The following is a 15,625-nucleotide window of genomic DNA, read 5'->3' on the forward strand; positions in this document are numbered from 1 at the left end:
CACAGTAAGGTCGTGGTAAGTTTACATGGTAAGGTTGTGGTAAGCTTACACGGTAAGGTTATTGTAAGCTCCCCGTAAGGTTACTGTAAGGTTACTGTAAACATGGAGTAATATGAAAATATATTAAAAATAATTATATTATAATATACATATATTATATTAAACATTTTTTTATAAATATTATAATATGTTTGGTAAAGTACTTAATGAACCCCAATAGGGTTTGTTAAATAAAATTTATTGCGCAGCCGTATATGCAATAAAAAACTACTGCGCATAAATATTAATACAATTTATTTATTAATAACATGCTATGTTTACAGTAACCTCACAGCAACCTTACAGTAACCTTACGAGAAGCTTACAACAACCTTACCGTGTAAGCTTACCTTATAGCTTTACTATATGTGTAAGCTTACTGTAATGGCGGAAGTTTTAAGATGACCTCAAGTTTACTGTAGGCTTACACGGTAACCTTACAAACCCTACAAATATCCTTACAGTAACCTCGCAGCAAGAAGTCGTACTATGTGGGATCCAAAGAATAAAAAAGTTCATGTTTAAATTTTTATCGATAGTCCATTTAATTACGAAAATTTTGAGCTCAAGTAGAGCACAATCGGATAAACAATAAAAATTCAACACTATATTTAGTGAACAAAACAATTTTTTCATTTTTAGTAACCTCTCAAGTGATTTCGATCTAAATCTCATATGAATTAAAAAATCCATTTCTTTGATAAAAATTTTAATATTTTTAATTATTATGAGACAACGGTCCACAAATTAATTCTATTTTGTGAAAAAATGTTTTGTGCAATAAATCAATACTAATTTAGTAATTATAGAAATAAGAAAGAAAAAACATTTGCTGTGAGATTTTTAGTAAAAATGCACGAAGAAAAAAAAATACAAAATATGTTTTTCTTTCTTTCTTGAAAAACAAAATTCTAGCCATTGATATTTATAGAAAATTTATGCGCTCCATTTTGATAAAGAATGGAATAGACAATATTATAGTTTTGTTCTTTAGAGAGTAAGATTTTTAGTTGTTTTAAATGATGTTTAAATATTTTGTTTTTTGAAAAATTTTATTACTGAATTTCTTCTGTTATCTTATTATTAAAAATTGAACTTCTATTTAAATATAAAAACAAAATTCCAACACTTGCACTAGAATAATCTTCGTCTTGAACCGAAACCACATACATATTGCGAAAGCATATTGCATCGCGAACTTAACAAAATATTTAGTTGCAATTACTTAAAGAAAACATTTTAAAAATTGAGCATTGCCTAAAGTTTACAGTGAAATGTACACTCAACCATTGCATTCTAAAACTAAAATAAATTGTCTCAAAATGTTGTTTTAATATTACTTTTAAAAAAGAAAAAAAATGTTATTAAACATTTAAATTAAATTATAAAGTGCACATGCACCTGACCTTTATTAAGTTGTTTGTGTCTGTAAACTCCAACATTTCCCGCGTGAGCACACCCATTATGCTGTAAAACTCATCTGCTGACTTCACGGTCATTATTCGGCTGTAAAATTGTGTTTCTTAATTTCTCCTGTTCTACAAATTTGATATATTACAATAAAATATAACAATTATAACAAAAAACAAATAAAATGAAATAAAAAAGATTAAACAAAAAAAATTAATATGTTAATATTTGTTTTTTTAAATATTAATTATAATGTTTACAAGAAAAGGACTCACCTCTGAAAACCCTAAGAGTCATTTTCACTATCATTTGCTATGCGAAAATGACACTTACGCTTTTTCGAGTTAATCTCTTTTCGAAATTCACAATTCAATTGAATTTAATTTTTCAAAACTTATAAATACAAATAAATTACTCTGAAAGTCCTTCCCAAATTGCCAACGCAGTTCTCAAGAGTACTTCATCCCCTTCGAGAAATATGAGATCCCAGACCCGAAGAACTGCTTCTTGAGGTAAACAGTGACAAAAGAGGGTGAGAAACCATTGCATCGTAAACACATTTGTCAATGGCGGTTCGTAACTGCTCCCTAAAATAATCAATTTTCTTAAAATTTTATAAGTTAAACCCAAGTAAGTATTTGCAAATAAATATTTGCTTAAGGGGTAACATCACCCAATCACTTTCAAAAAATCGAATTTTTTTGCTTAAATGGTTCCTTAGGGTGTTAGAAATAATATCACATTAGTTCTATAAGTCAAAAAAACATGGCATTATTTTTAAATAATAATTTTCGGCGAAAAGATATATCGCATATAGTAAGAAAATTTAATATAATAGAAAAATTAATTCAAAAAGCGAAGATAATCTTACTAATCACTAGTCGGAGGCTTTTGATGTCGCAAATTACGAATATGACGTTAGATTTTCAAAATTCAAAATGTCGGATCAAATATGGCGGCAAATTTTTTAAAAATAGTCAAATTAGATACATAGTCCATCATATTGGATCCGTCATTTTTAATTTTGAAAATCTGACGTCATATTCGTAATGAGCATACCCAAAAACCGTCGAGTAACAAGTTTTAAGCAAAACTGACCATTTTTAAAAAATTTCCGACATTTTGAATCTGAAAGAAAAATTTAAAAACTAACGTTATATTCGTAATCAGCGATCCCGAAAACCCTATAGCAACAAGTTACATGTAAATCGTCGTCTGCCATATTAGAACCGCCATTTTTAATTTATAAGAAATTTTTTTTTATACCAAAGAATACAGCAGTAGGAAAACCATCATTGACAATATAGGGTTTACATTAAGATAAATTTATTTATGTATTATGTTTGCACATAATTAAAAATGTTATTTTTTTAATTTAAACTAATAATATGTTTAATTTATAATTTATTTTGTTCAAAATAAAATTGTATTTCAATTTGTTGAAAGTCTAATTGAGAGAATGTTCCAATTTCTAGACATTCAAAATATAGAAATAAAAATTTTACGATTATATAATTTAACAATTCAAATTAAAAATGCAATACTTTATAGTATTGACGCGTATAGTTTGCTAGGTAATATTAATATTAATAAAATAATATATTACTATATAAATGAAAATTAGATGTTGATTACAGATAATTAAGAGAAACAATTTTAATAATGTAATAATAATGTATATGGATAATAATGTATGACCTGTAGCTTTGTCCTTGGCGTCTGTTTGCAAGGCCTCAAGATGTTTTGATAACCTGGGTAACCTTATTCTTAAGAGGTCACGAAATACGGCCATATCAACTGAAAGTCCACGTAAATTGTCGGCGAAATATCCTTCTGGTAGGACACCTTCTATTAAATAGATCATCACTTTAACAGCTGAAGATTCTGCGCGATCAACAACTTGAAGAATCAAAGCTGCCAATACATTTAAACCTTGGCAATAACCCACGGATTTATTCCAGCGAGCGAAGCCAAGTAACACTCGACGTAGAACTGCCTGATTATCTCGGCCGGCTGCGCCACAAAATAAACTACAACCAGTTCTGTGAAGGTCCTGCAAAAATTTTTATTCAAAAAATATTTTTTACAATTTTATACGAATTAAAATGTTTTTTTATTAGGGTAACTGCACCAGTGGTGGATCAGTTAAGCCCCTTAACTTTCTTATTTTGACTTTGAAGTTCTGTATAGGTTGTTTTTAGACAAATTCGAGGTTATTCTTTATAGTATTATGGACCAGATAGTTCCAATAGACATTTCCTTCAAGGTTAGACTTAATTTTGACACCTACGTTTACTTTAATGCTCCATCAAAGATAATTTGTCAGTGATCCTATTCTGGATCACTGTTTGCACCAGTCATGGTTATAGATTGCTCCAGTGGTGGATCACTTAAAAAATCATACTAAAAAACATTGCATTTTAAAATTACGAGACTGAGACGTTTTGCAACTTTTATAAGGCTTTACGGACAGATTTTCAAATTCATTTTCCTATCCATATCCCCTCCTCTTTCATTTCTATAGGTATAATGTGACTAAATATTAATTAATCATCTTTTTATTAGAATTTTTGGTAATAAATAAATAGAAACTCTTAAAGCTTCAGTTTCAATGATAAATAACATTTATTAATTCTGGGTATTTTAATTCAACAAAAATTTAACAATTTGAAATCAGGGGGTCGATTACGTAACTTTCCCACTTCCCACATCCCACTTCCCACATTTTACATCCCACATCTCACTTCCTACATTTTACATCCCACTTCTCAATTCCCACATTTTACATACCACTTTCCACATCCAACATCTTGTGGGAAATGGGAGAGATGTGAGAAGTGGGATATATAAAGGTGGGAAGCGTGATAAAAAAAGTGTAATGTACAATGTGAGATGTGAAGTGTGAAAAGTGAAATGTGAGAAGTGGGATGTGAAATGTGGGAAGTGAGATGTTGAATGTGAAATATGGGAAGTGGGATGTGGTATGTGAAATATGGGAAGTGGGAAGTGGATATGAAATATGGGAAGTAAGAAGTGAGATGTGAAATATGGGAAGTGAGAAGTGAGATGTGAAATATAGGATATGGGATGTAAAATGTGGGAAGTGGGATGTAAAATGTAGGAAGTGAGATGTGGGATTTGGGAAGTGGGATGTAAAATGTGGGAAGTGAGATGTGGGATGTAAAATGTGGGAAGTGAGATGTGGGAAGTGGGAAAGTTATGTAATCGACCCCCAGGTGTTAACAATTAATAAACATTTGAATTAGTGTTAACTAAAATTTAACTCATAAAATTTTCAATAAAACAATGCGTCAACAGGCGAAAAGTAGGACTGATCCACCACTAGATTTTGTTACTTTTTTGGTTCCAGTCGTGGATCACCCGAAAACAATGGACACGCGCTACTTACAGACGTAAATATTGTTATCAGGGCTCTATGGGGATGAAACGAAATGCCTCCTATTGTGAAAAGAATTAAAAATTGTCCTAAAATGGCTCCAAAGCTTTCTATTCCAAAATATACTCTTAACTTACATGTTAAGGAAAACTCTTGTTTTCTGTCACCACTTTAGTAATTGTTGTCCTGCTTTCTTCGCGATGAATTTAAAAATTTTTTTAAATTGTAATATTGATCTGTATAACTTTCTTAACAATTACCGACACTTGCGGTTCATTTACTTACAAACGTGTAAACACAAATGACCATTTTTCTCGCAGTTGATCCACCACTGGTGCATGATCCACCACTGGTGCAGTTACCCTATATTTAGTTAATAAATAAAAATAAATATTAAAAAAAAAATAAAGTCTGTCGTTAACGACCCATAAACACCATTTATCCTTTCATTCAAATTATAAATTACACCGTCTGACAAAATTCAACTTTTTTTTCACACACGAAAAAATCAATGATTTTCAGAAACTAGGACCAAAAAAAAGATACCCGTGTCTGGGCGTTTTGCTAGATCAGGTCATTTTTTGCTTTTAGGGGTAAAAACAACCCTTAATTGAAAGGTGATAGGAAATCTTGTACAAATAAATAATTTTTTATGAAACCTGGTATCTCGGGGTTTTTTGTGTCGATGATTACGAATCTGAAGTTAGATTTTCAAAATTCAAAATGGCGGATTCAATATGGCGGTCGAAATTTATAAAAGTTATAATAATAATATAATCAGCGACCCAGAAAACCCCGAGATACCAGGTTTCATAAAAAATTATTTATTTGTACAAGATTTCCTATCACCTTTCAATTAAGGGTTGTTTCTACCCCTAAAAGCAAAAAATGACCTGATCTAGCAAAACGGCCAGACACGGGTATTTTTTTTTTGGTCCTAGTTTCTGAAAATCATTGATTTTTTCGTGTGTGAAAAATCGTGTCGGACGGTGTAATAAAATCGTATTCCTTACGTCAAGACGAATCGATCGATATATATAAAGTATACATTTGAGGTAAATTTAAAGAATTAATGAAAGTTAAAAAATCAAAAATTCACATTTTGTCAATAAAATTTTGCTTTCTCCACGAGGAAGCAAATTTTTTTGCTGATCTTAAGAGGAAGGAAAATGTTCATGTAATGAACATCTGAATTTACAACTTGTTTTAATTATAATTTAATAACATTTTTAATCAAAAATATTTGGGAAAAAAATTAATTTTTTTATCAAAGAAAACACTGAGAAAAAGAATTATTTGTTTCAAATATAAAGATCAGTTTAAAAGTTTTTGTTTAACCCAACACAGTTTTTATGTTTAATTTTAATATATAGAAAATATTTTCTACTTTGGCTTAAAATTATTATTTGTTTGAATAATTATGTTTGATTCAAACATATTTTCTGTTTGGCTTAAACTGAAAATATGTTTAAAATTTTTATGTTTGATTTAAACATAAAAATTTATTATGAATAAATTGAAATCAACCATAATTTATGTTTAAATTAAATATATATTCACATTGAATCAACCAGAGAATACATTAAATTTAAACATAAATATGTTTGACTGTATAACAAAGCTATTTTAAGTTTGGGTTAAACATTATGTTTGAATCAAACATATCGTTTTCTCAGTGAAGGTGAAAATATTTGATCAAAAATATTTGTGAAAAAATTAATTTTTCATTAAAAATATTGTAAAAAATAATGAATTATTTTATTAAAAATATTGTTGAAAATAATAATTATCTTATTTAAACCAATATTATTGATTAGGTACAATATTACTTTTTTTGATAACATAATACATCTTTCTGACCAATATTTCCGTTCAGCAAGTATAAGAGTTTTACTTTTTATAAAAACGATTCAGAAAAAAGTTAAAGAAAGAAAAAAGATGAGTGCTGCTATCTACCTTCTAAAAAGCTCGGCTATATTAATTTTATCGACAAATTTTTTCTCATGCATTTTAGGTTATGTTTATAACCTGTCACTATTTAATTATCAAATTGGACATTGTCTTTGATTTTCTGTTATTTTCATATTCAAATTAAATAGTGAAATGGTCTCCGCAATTGTATTATTACCAAAATATCTGAAAAAATTCGTTTAATTTTGAGTCGATTCAATTCGGCCATGATTGATATAAATTGATTCAATTTTTTGCATCAAAAAATGAGACTGTTTCGTGTATCATTTCTAAAAATGATACACAAAACGATCTCTTTTTGATATAACTTATGTGCATCAAAACGTTGCAACGATTTGATGCTATTTTTGGTTTCAACTTGATACTTTCAAGAAAACTGTGACGTTATAAGGATTGACTGAACTAATCAAAACAGAAACCATGGGGCCATTCTCTGCCAAACGGACACTCATCCCTACTGCCCAAAATTGGTTTGATATTAAAAAATCATTCGATAAATGAAATTGTAGCTTAAGATGTCTAGTTTCATTTTATTCCAGTCAAGTTAGCATTTTTAGATGTATTAACTCAGGACCTCTATTTTATTTTGCTTAAACACTTCATTTTGGGATAAAAATAAAGTACCTAAATTTGGTACTTCGAACTCCTACCGGAACCTAAAAATTTCTTAAGAAATGGTTGCAAAAAATCAGTTTTTTTAGATTGCCGCCTTCATGTCATTTTAGCAAAAAAATAGTTAGTATAAAACAGAAATTGTATAAAATACTGATCAATTAGATGAAAAAATGAACCCTGTAGCTCAAAAATTAACCGAGACATCCCACATAGCACAACTTCTTACTGTGAAGTTACTGTAAGGATATCTGTAGGGTTTGTAAGGTTACCGTGTAAGCCTACAGTAAACTTGAGGTCATCTTAAAACTTCCGCTATTACAGTAAGCTTACACATAGTAAAGCTATAAGGTAAGCTTACACAACAAGGTCGTGGTAAGTTTACATGTTAAGGTTGTGGTAAGCTTACACGGTAAGGTTATTGTAAGCTTCCCGTAAGGTTACTGTAAGGTTACTGTAAACATAGACTGTTTTAAGATGATCTCAAGTTTACTGTAGGCTTACACGGTAACCTTACAAACCCTACAGATATCCTTACAGAAACCTCACAGCAAGAAGTCGTACTATGTGGGGTAGCTTCCGCAAAAAACCAATTTTTTTGGAGATTTTAGCCAAAATTCGGTATTTTTCAGTTTTTCCAATATAGCTTTAAAATAAATGATTTTTTGAAGTAATGAACAACCAGAAAGTTAAAGCTGACAAAATTCCTGACAATTTTAAAAAAGAACAATGTAATAGATCTAATAGTTTCCGAGATACAGTCTCTTAAATTTGATACGTTTGAGGGTCAAAAAGGATACAAAATGGAGGCGAAAATATAAAAGTTTGATCAGATTTGCCTGAAACTTTTTATTCGGGGGTTTTTGGGGTCGCTGATTACGAATTTGATGTTGGTTTTCGAAAATTCAAATTGGCAGATCCAAAATGGCGCTCAAAAATATAAAAATTTTATTAGATTTGCCTGAAAATTTTTACTTAGGTTTTTTGGGGTGGCTTTCCTGACGGATTTAATTTACCTAAATTTGACCCAGCTGGAGCGAATCTAAGACGAATTCGAGTAATAATAAAAAAAGCTTTTAACTGATAAAAATTTTTAAAAATATGTATTGGGAGAGTAAATGAACATTTATAGAGTTAATTTTTGCAAGAATTTCAATTATTAAAGTGATAAATAATAAATAATCACTTGATATGTGCAAGTGGTACGTATCTATAGATTTTAACTCGTCAGTTTTCACCATATTTTCAAGAAATTAATGTAAACTGTGTGAAAAAAAAATTTATATTTCATAGAAATTGCTAATTTTATGAAATTATTTTATTATTTAACGAGCACAGTTCATAATAATTGCAATTTAATTGAAAAACAACAGTTTTCTTAAAAGTGACAAGAACTCTATTATACCGACCACACACGGTAAAAGAGCGCGAATGTAAATGCGCATGATCTTCTGGCGGGAAAAGTCAAATTGTGAATTACAACTATCTCATTATTTTCTTAATTTCATTAATTAAATTTATTTAATTCACTATAAGAAAATCAATTTATACAAATTTTCTTAGAAATGCCGAAAAAGTTGCACACAGATATATGGCACTACAATCATACAACATTTTTTGCAACACCCACCTCTAAAGTTAAGTACCTATTACACCGTCCGACACGATTTTTCACACACGAAAAAATCAATGATTTTCAGAAACTAGGACCAAAAAAAAGATACCCGTGTCTGGTTGAAACCTGGTATCTCGGGGTTTTCAGGGTCGCTGATAACGAATATGATGTCAGATTTTCAAAATTCAAAATGGCGGTCGAAATTTATAAAAGTTCATCGAATTCACTTGAAACTTGTTACTTGAAGGTTTTTGGGGTCACTGATAACGAATATGATGTCAGATTTTGAAAATTCAAAATGGCGGATCCAATATGGCGGTCGAAATTTATAAATATTAATTATTTTTTATAAAACTTGGTGTCTAGGGGTTTTTGAGGTCGCTGATAATAACATAATAATAATAATAATAACATAATAACATTTATAAATTTCAACCACCATATTGGATCCGCCATTTTAAATTTTAAAAACCCGACATCAAATTCGTAATCAGCGACCCCAAAAACCTTTAAGTAACAAGTTTCAAGTGAATTCGATAAACTTTTATAAATTTCGACCGCCATATTGGATCCGCCATTTTGAATTTTGAAAACCTGACATCAGATTCGTAATCAGCGAACCGGAAAACCCCGAGATACCAGGTCTCCTAAAAAATTATTTATTTGTACAAGATTTCCTATCACCTTTCAATTAAGGTTTGTTTTTACCCCTAAAAGCAAAAAATGACCTGATCTAGCAAAACGGTCAGACACGGGTATCTTTTTTTTGGTCCTAGTTTCTAAAAATCATTTTTGTCGGACGGTGATTTAAAGAATTTCAACTCTCTATTAGAATAATTTCGATTGTATAGAATTAAACAAATCAATCAAAGATGAGGGAAAATATCATTAAGCAGGAGTGTGTAAATTTAAAAATAAAGTTAGTTTTTTAGTTTTGTATGGTCTAAAACAATCCTTATATTATGTGAGAGAAATTTCAGTCTGTAAAGTAAATTTCAGTGTGTAAAAAGAGCTTCTTTACACACACTTTACGGTGTGTAAAATTTAACTTTAGAGGTTAGTGTTGCAAAAATTAAATATTTTCTCAATTTTAACTTTTTTACACCACGAGCAGGCATTTTTCTTTCTGTAAAGGGGAGGAGTTTAAATATTAATTTTTCAGGCAAAAAAACTAAACTTTTTAATTAGGGGATGGGACTAAATAGTGTCAAAATAAAAAATTTATTAAAATAATAAATCATAATTTTTATTGGCAAAAAATCGCCATTACTTTTTAAGGGGATGGAACTAAATATTTATTTATTACACTTGTCTGTGACACGAACAGTGTCTACAAGGGAGCCACGCAAAAAAAAAGAAACATAAAATACAAATTTCTGTTAATGTGACATACACAAACGGTCGTCGAGTACAAAGATAAGACTTCTCACAAAATTCTTAATTAAAGTACGGTTATCAGAAGATAATACATTTAGCCAATTCTCAGATGGAGAAAGATTCTTAGAAAAATCGGAAACAAAATTTTCGAACAAGTGTTCGCAAGCTGGGCAAGAGGTTAAAATATGTAAAAGATCTTCGTCTTCCAGATTACAGCTGGAACAAGTAGTGTCAGGGAGGAAAACATACTTTTTTTTGTTAAAATAAATACGAGTAATATGTCGATTTAAAAGTCTACATTGAGCAAAAATTTGTTTGAAATAAAATGGAATGTGTAAAAGTGTCCCTGGTGAAAGAGAGAGATGCGGATAAATTAATAAGCTCCTCGAAGCAGAAAGACAAGCTCTATCGCGATCAACAATATAGTTACCGTAAGTTCTAAGGACGAATTCCTCATCGAGGCCGAAAGACTGGGAGGACAACGCGTCCCACTCAACCGAAAGCCCACACGGATCAAAAAAGTATCTTTTTACTTGGCATATCCAATTAAATCTGCAACCCAAACCCCTTTTGGCCAAAGATAGTAGCTTGACAAAGCACAACCTGGGATACCGAGAATCATCCATTGAAAAAAAAATTTTATTAATCCAGGTTATGATTTGTTTCAAGACGTAAAAGGCGAGATGTAAACTACCTGTTTCCAATCTCACAGCGTAGTTTGGGGTGCAGATGGGGAGGCACAAAAGACTTTTAAAGAAAGTCAGTTGAACCCTCTCCATATCATCAAGAAAAGCCAATCCCCACACTTGGCAATTGTAAAAAAGAACACTGAGAGCAAGACTCTGAAATAGTTTTGTGCAAGACTCCCAGGATTCAGCACCGATGGAATAGATCGTGCTTAGAACCGCCCCTACCGCGGTATTAGAAGAGCTGATAAATTTACGTGAGGCAGGCTGGAAGGAGCCAGAGCAATGGAACTTGACACCCAAATAAACGTATTCCTTTACCACCTCGACACTACTCTTGCCAAATTTGAAAGACTTAAATCTTCTTGCCTTAGAATTCCCTGAGTTCGTAAAAATTACAATTTTGGTTTTATCGACATTCACGACAAGCTCATTACGCTCGCAGTATTCGGCCAAAGCTGCAAGCTTTTTAGCCATCTCAGAAGGAGTATCAGCGAGAAGTACGTAGTCATCCGCGTATCCAAGCATGAGTATCTCAGTCGAGTTACTGACCGAGATCCCCCTGCAACCATACTTTATAAAAAATTCTTCCATATTAGAAATGAAAAGAAGAAATTCGAACGGACTAAGCACCTCTCCCTGAAGAACGCCCCGCGTAACATAAACTTCCCCTGTAACCCCCTCCATAGTTCTTATACAAGTTTTCGCTTTAGAGTAAAAGTCACGCAAAATATTAATAAACTTAGAACTAACGCCCAATAAAAACAATTTATTCCACAATAAAGAGTGGGAAACAGATGGGAAGGCCCCCTTAAAATCGATAAAAGCTGCGTATAAAGCAGAACCCTTATTACTTAAATGAATTTGAATAACGGAAGAAAGACTAAAAACATTATCTAGGCAACTTCTGCCCTTTCTGAACTCTGATTGAGATTCCGGGATAAGATTTCGTTTTTCAGCCCAATCAACCAGTCGATTACATAACATTTGTGTAAAAATCTTCGCGACACAGTTAATCAAATTTATAGATCCATAATTATCAGGGACAGAAGCATCCCCTTTTTTAAATAGCATAAAGGTCGATAGTTTACCCCAATCTTCCGGAACATTCTCAGAAACCAAAATTTTATTAAAAAAATTATTTAAAAAAAGGATCCAATTTTGCGGAAGAGTCTTGAAAAAGTTAAAATTTATCCCGTCGGATCCAGGGGCCTTTCCATTTTTACATTTCTTGAGACATACCATAATCTCCTAAACAGTAATACATTGATCAAGTTCAGGGACAGTTTGGGACAAAACACACAAACTAGTCGGCGAAACGCTAGCCAGTGGGGGGAAACAATCCCGAAGATAGGAATGCCAGGTATCGATGTCAATGTCAGAGCGAGAATTAACATGTGGACGAGACGCATTAATGACTCTCCAAAACTGCTCAGAGGATTTACAATTATTAATAATTTTTAAACGATCTAAACCAAATTTACTTTTTTTAAATTTTAAGAGATTTAAATGAGAGATCTTAATTTTAAAATAGTTTTCACGCTCGAGTACCGCGAATTTCTTCTCCTTACATAATTTAAGGGCGAGCGTTACATTTTTCTTGGAATGCTTGCATTCCAGATCATACCAAGGTTTCTTTTTCAAAATATTATTTGAGGTGGTAGCAACAGACATACCCAGATTCAAAGCTACATCCCAAATCGTAGAGACAACCGTTGAGTTTAAAACATCAATATCGCCATACACATTACCCACCTCCTCTCTTAAGGCCATAGTAGATACAAATAAATTCGCCTTATTGGTATCAAAGATAAGTTTAACAGGGCGCGAATTGACATATTCACGGCTAGGTAATAAAATATTTAGCATTACAGGAAAATGGTCAGAAGAAGTAGCCAAGTGAAGTACGTTAAGACCTAAAATAAGGGGGAGGGCAGAGGATGAGCACCAAATCAGATCAATAACACTAGCACCCCTTTTGTTTAAAAAAGTAAAATTAGCCGGAACGTCCCCAAAACAACGACCGTTCAATAGGACAAGTTCGTTAGATTCAAGGTGGTTAGCAATCAGTTTACCTTTCGAATTTAAAATTTGATCATGTGAAGTCCTCGTATGAAATACATTATTAATATTATAAAAAATATTCTGATCCAACTGGTTCAAGTCCGCTACCCTACCATTGAAATCCCCTCCTACAATTAACGGAATATCAGTATGCGACGAAGTTACATTAAAAACGTTAGTATTAAAATTATCAAAAAAATTATCTAAATTTTCGTCAGGAGCTATATAAATCAAACACAGAAAAAAACAAACATCATTTGAACGAGAATTAACTTTAACAAAAATTTGGTTATACACAATAGAAAGCATTGAAACAGAGTACAAATTCGGGTTATATGCAATAAGTAGACCTCCCTTCGCTCTACCATGTTTATACGACCTTTTCGCAGGAGCTTAAATGTATTTAAAGCCATCACCAAACATCGAACTGGACACGATTGATTCACACCACGTTTCACAAAGACATATAATATCTTGCGTATTAAACCGATCTCGAATTTCCACAACATTGTTAAAACCGTGCACATTCCAGAAGAAAATGTTGCTCTCACCACCTCTCCTAACATTTAAAGGCAAACACTTGTAGAGTGGTTGCTATTCCTGGCTGTCCAATTTCTGCTTTTTAGAAACCGTGATACGAGAAGAATGTCTCCCGCCGATGGTGGGAGACAAATAGCTGTCCATCGGATGTGAACCCGCCCCGTCGAATTTATTTTTGGTGGAACCAAAGGGACGACCTTTCTTAGGTTTCACAGTTTCAAAATTTTCCTGGGGACTGGCCCCGCCTTGCGTAACGCCCTTCGGAACTTCACGTTGTGTCAAGGCAACTTGATTAGCAGGAGAAGGGTTTTCAAGAGTCACAATTCGATTATTAGAAATCTTCGCGTTAATTCCAGATTCGCGCAACTCTTTAATTTTAACCAATAGCTGGCGACGATGTTCCCTCTCTTCTTTTGTGCGATCGTTCGTAACAATAAGATTCTTATCTCTCAACTCCTTAGCTTTCGAAAAGACCAATCTGACCCATCGCACGGAAATGAATTTGACCAATATGGGACGATTGCCCTTAACTTTTCCCAGGCGGAAGATATCATCAACTGCTAAGTCCGGGATGCTGAGTCCCACATCTACAAATAATCCACCCACCGTTTGAAATAAGTTGTCATTGATGGTGTCAGAATCCTCCAAATTAAAAAGAATGATATTCTTACTTCGTTGAGAATTAGAAAAACGTGCCGCATTATTTTCGATAGCAGACAAGCGTTTATCGTGCTCCTCAAGTCTGGTGACATTCGTTTCCAAAATACTGTTTGTAGTCCGTATCTCTTTCTTAAGTTCATAGTGAGAGGCCGATAGATCATTAAGCTTTTAAAACAATTGATTCCACCTCTCCTCGTCCGTGTTTACAGACATGCTAATGAGTGAACAATAAGACGAAAATTGAAACAACTGACGATTTAAAATTTCACACCAGAATACCGAAAAAAGTAAAGGCCCAGGCGAGAAAAAAGACTGCAAAAAGGTCTATTTTGCACACAAAAAAGATCACTGCATACAGGCGAAGCCAGACTGCGTTGGGACACAATTAAGAACAAAAATTATGCAAAGTTAAAAGCACAAAAACGAACGATTACACCAGTCCAAGGGAACACAAATCAAAAAATGACAAAAGTCAATAAAAATGAAATAAAAGTCAACACAAACAAATCGTAACACAAATGAATGCGTGAATCCCGTGCATAAAAATAAAAAACAAATTATAAACTTTAAAATAAGATTATAAAAGTAACCGAAAATATCGGAGCACGAGAAAAGACGACCGCTCTCAATGACAGTTCGAGCGAAACTCCGGAACTAAATATTGTAAAATTACAAAAATTAAATTTTCTTTCATTTTTATTTACTATTCGTTGCTTAAAAAATTGAAAATGGAGAAAAATTTAATTTTTTTACTTGTGGATAAAATTTAAAATGTAGAGAAAAAATTTTAATTAAGCAGGATTTAGTAGCATCCTCTTAATGAAAAATGGAGATAATTTGCTAATAAAAATTAAGATTTAAACTCCTTTCCTCTACAGAAAGAAAGGTTTATATTCGTGTCGTTAAAAACAAAAATGGAGAAAAAATTGAATTTTTTATTTTGACACTATTTATCCCCTCCCCCTAAGTAAAAAGTGTAGTTTTTTGCCATAAAGATTAAGATTTAAACTCCTCCCCTTTACAGAAAGAAAAATGTCTTTTCTGAAGCCACGAATAGAAATCTCTCTCTCTCTCTCTCTCTCTCTCTGCAGAGAGAAGGAGTTTTAAGGGTAGGTCCTAGAAAGGCAGCACCACCTATATCGAAACTAAAATTTTAGAAAATTATTTACAGTATTTACTTGAAAGCAAGACAATAAAATACTTTTTCCATTGCAATAATTGATTATTGTCAAGAAATAGTGTCAGTTGGGGTAA

General features: G+C 32.1%; 1 protein-coding gene across 10 annotated transcripts in view; it reads right to left on the reverse strand.

Annotated features, from left to right (window-relative positions):
• The window catches only part of LOC127285389 (uncharacterized), a 117,744-nt gene that overhangs the window by 19,062 nt on the left and 83,057 nt on the right, over positions 1-15,625 (reverse strand). For all 10 annotated transcript variants that reach the window (XM_051311374.1, XM_051311376.1, XM_051311375.1 and 7 more), the window contains 3 exons: positions 3,148-3,502; positions 1,865-2,036; positions 1,446-1,545 (listed from right to left, as the gene is read on the reverse strand). In XM_051311374.1, the coding sequence (XP_051167331.1) occupies positions 1,446-1,545; positions 1,865-2,036; positions 3,148-3,502 (627 nt within the window). The remainder of the gene's footprint in view (positions 1-1,445; positions 1,546-1,864; positions 2,037-3,147; positions 3,503-15,625) is intronic.

This window comes from Leptopilina boulardi, unplaced genomic scaffold (genome assembly GCF_019393585.1).
Source record: "Leptopilina boulardi isolate dan_hultmark-lab unplaced genomic scaffold, ZJU_Lbou_2.1 LbouV2_332, whole genome shotgun sequence".
Taxonomy (NCBI): Eukaryota; Metazoa; Arthropoda; class Insecta; order Hymenoptera; family Figitidae; genus Leptopilina; species Leptopilina boulardi.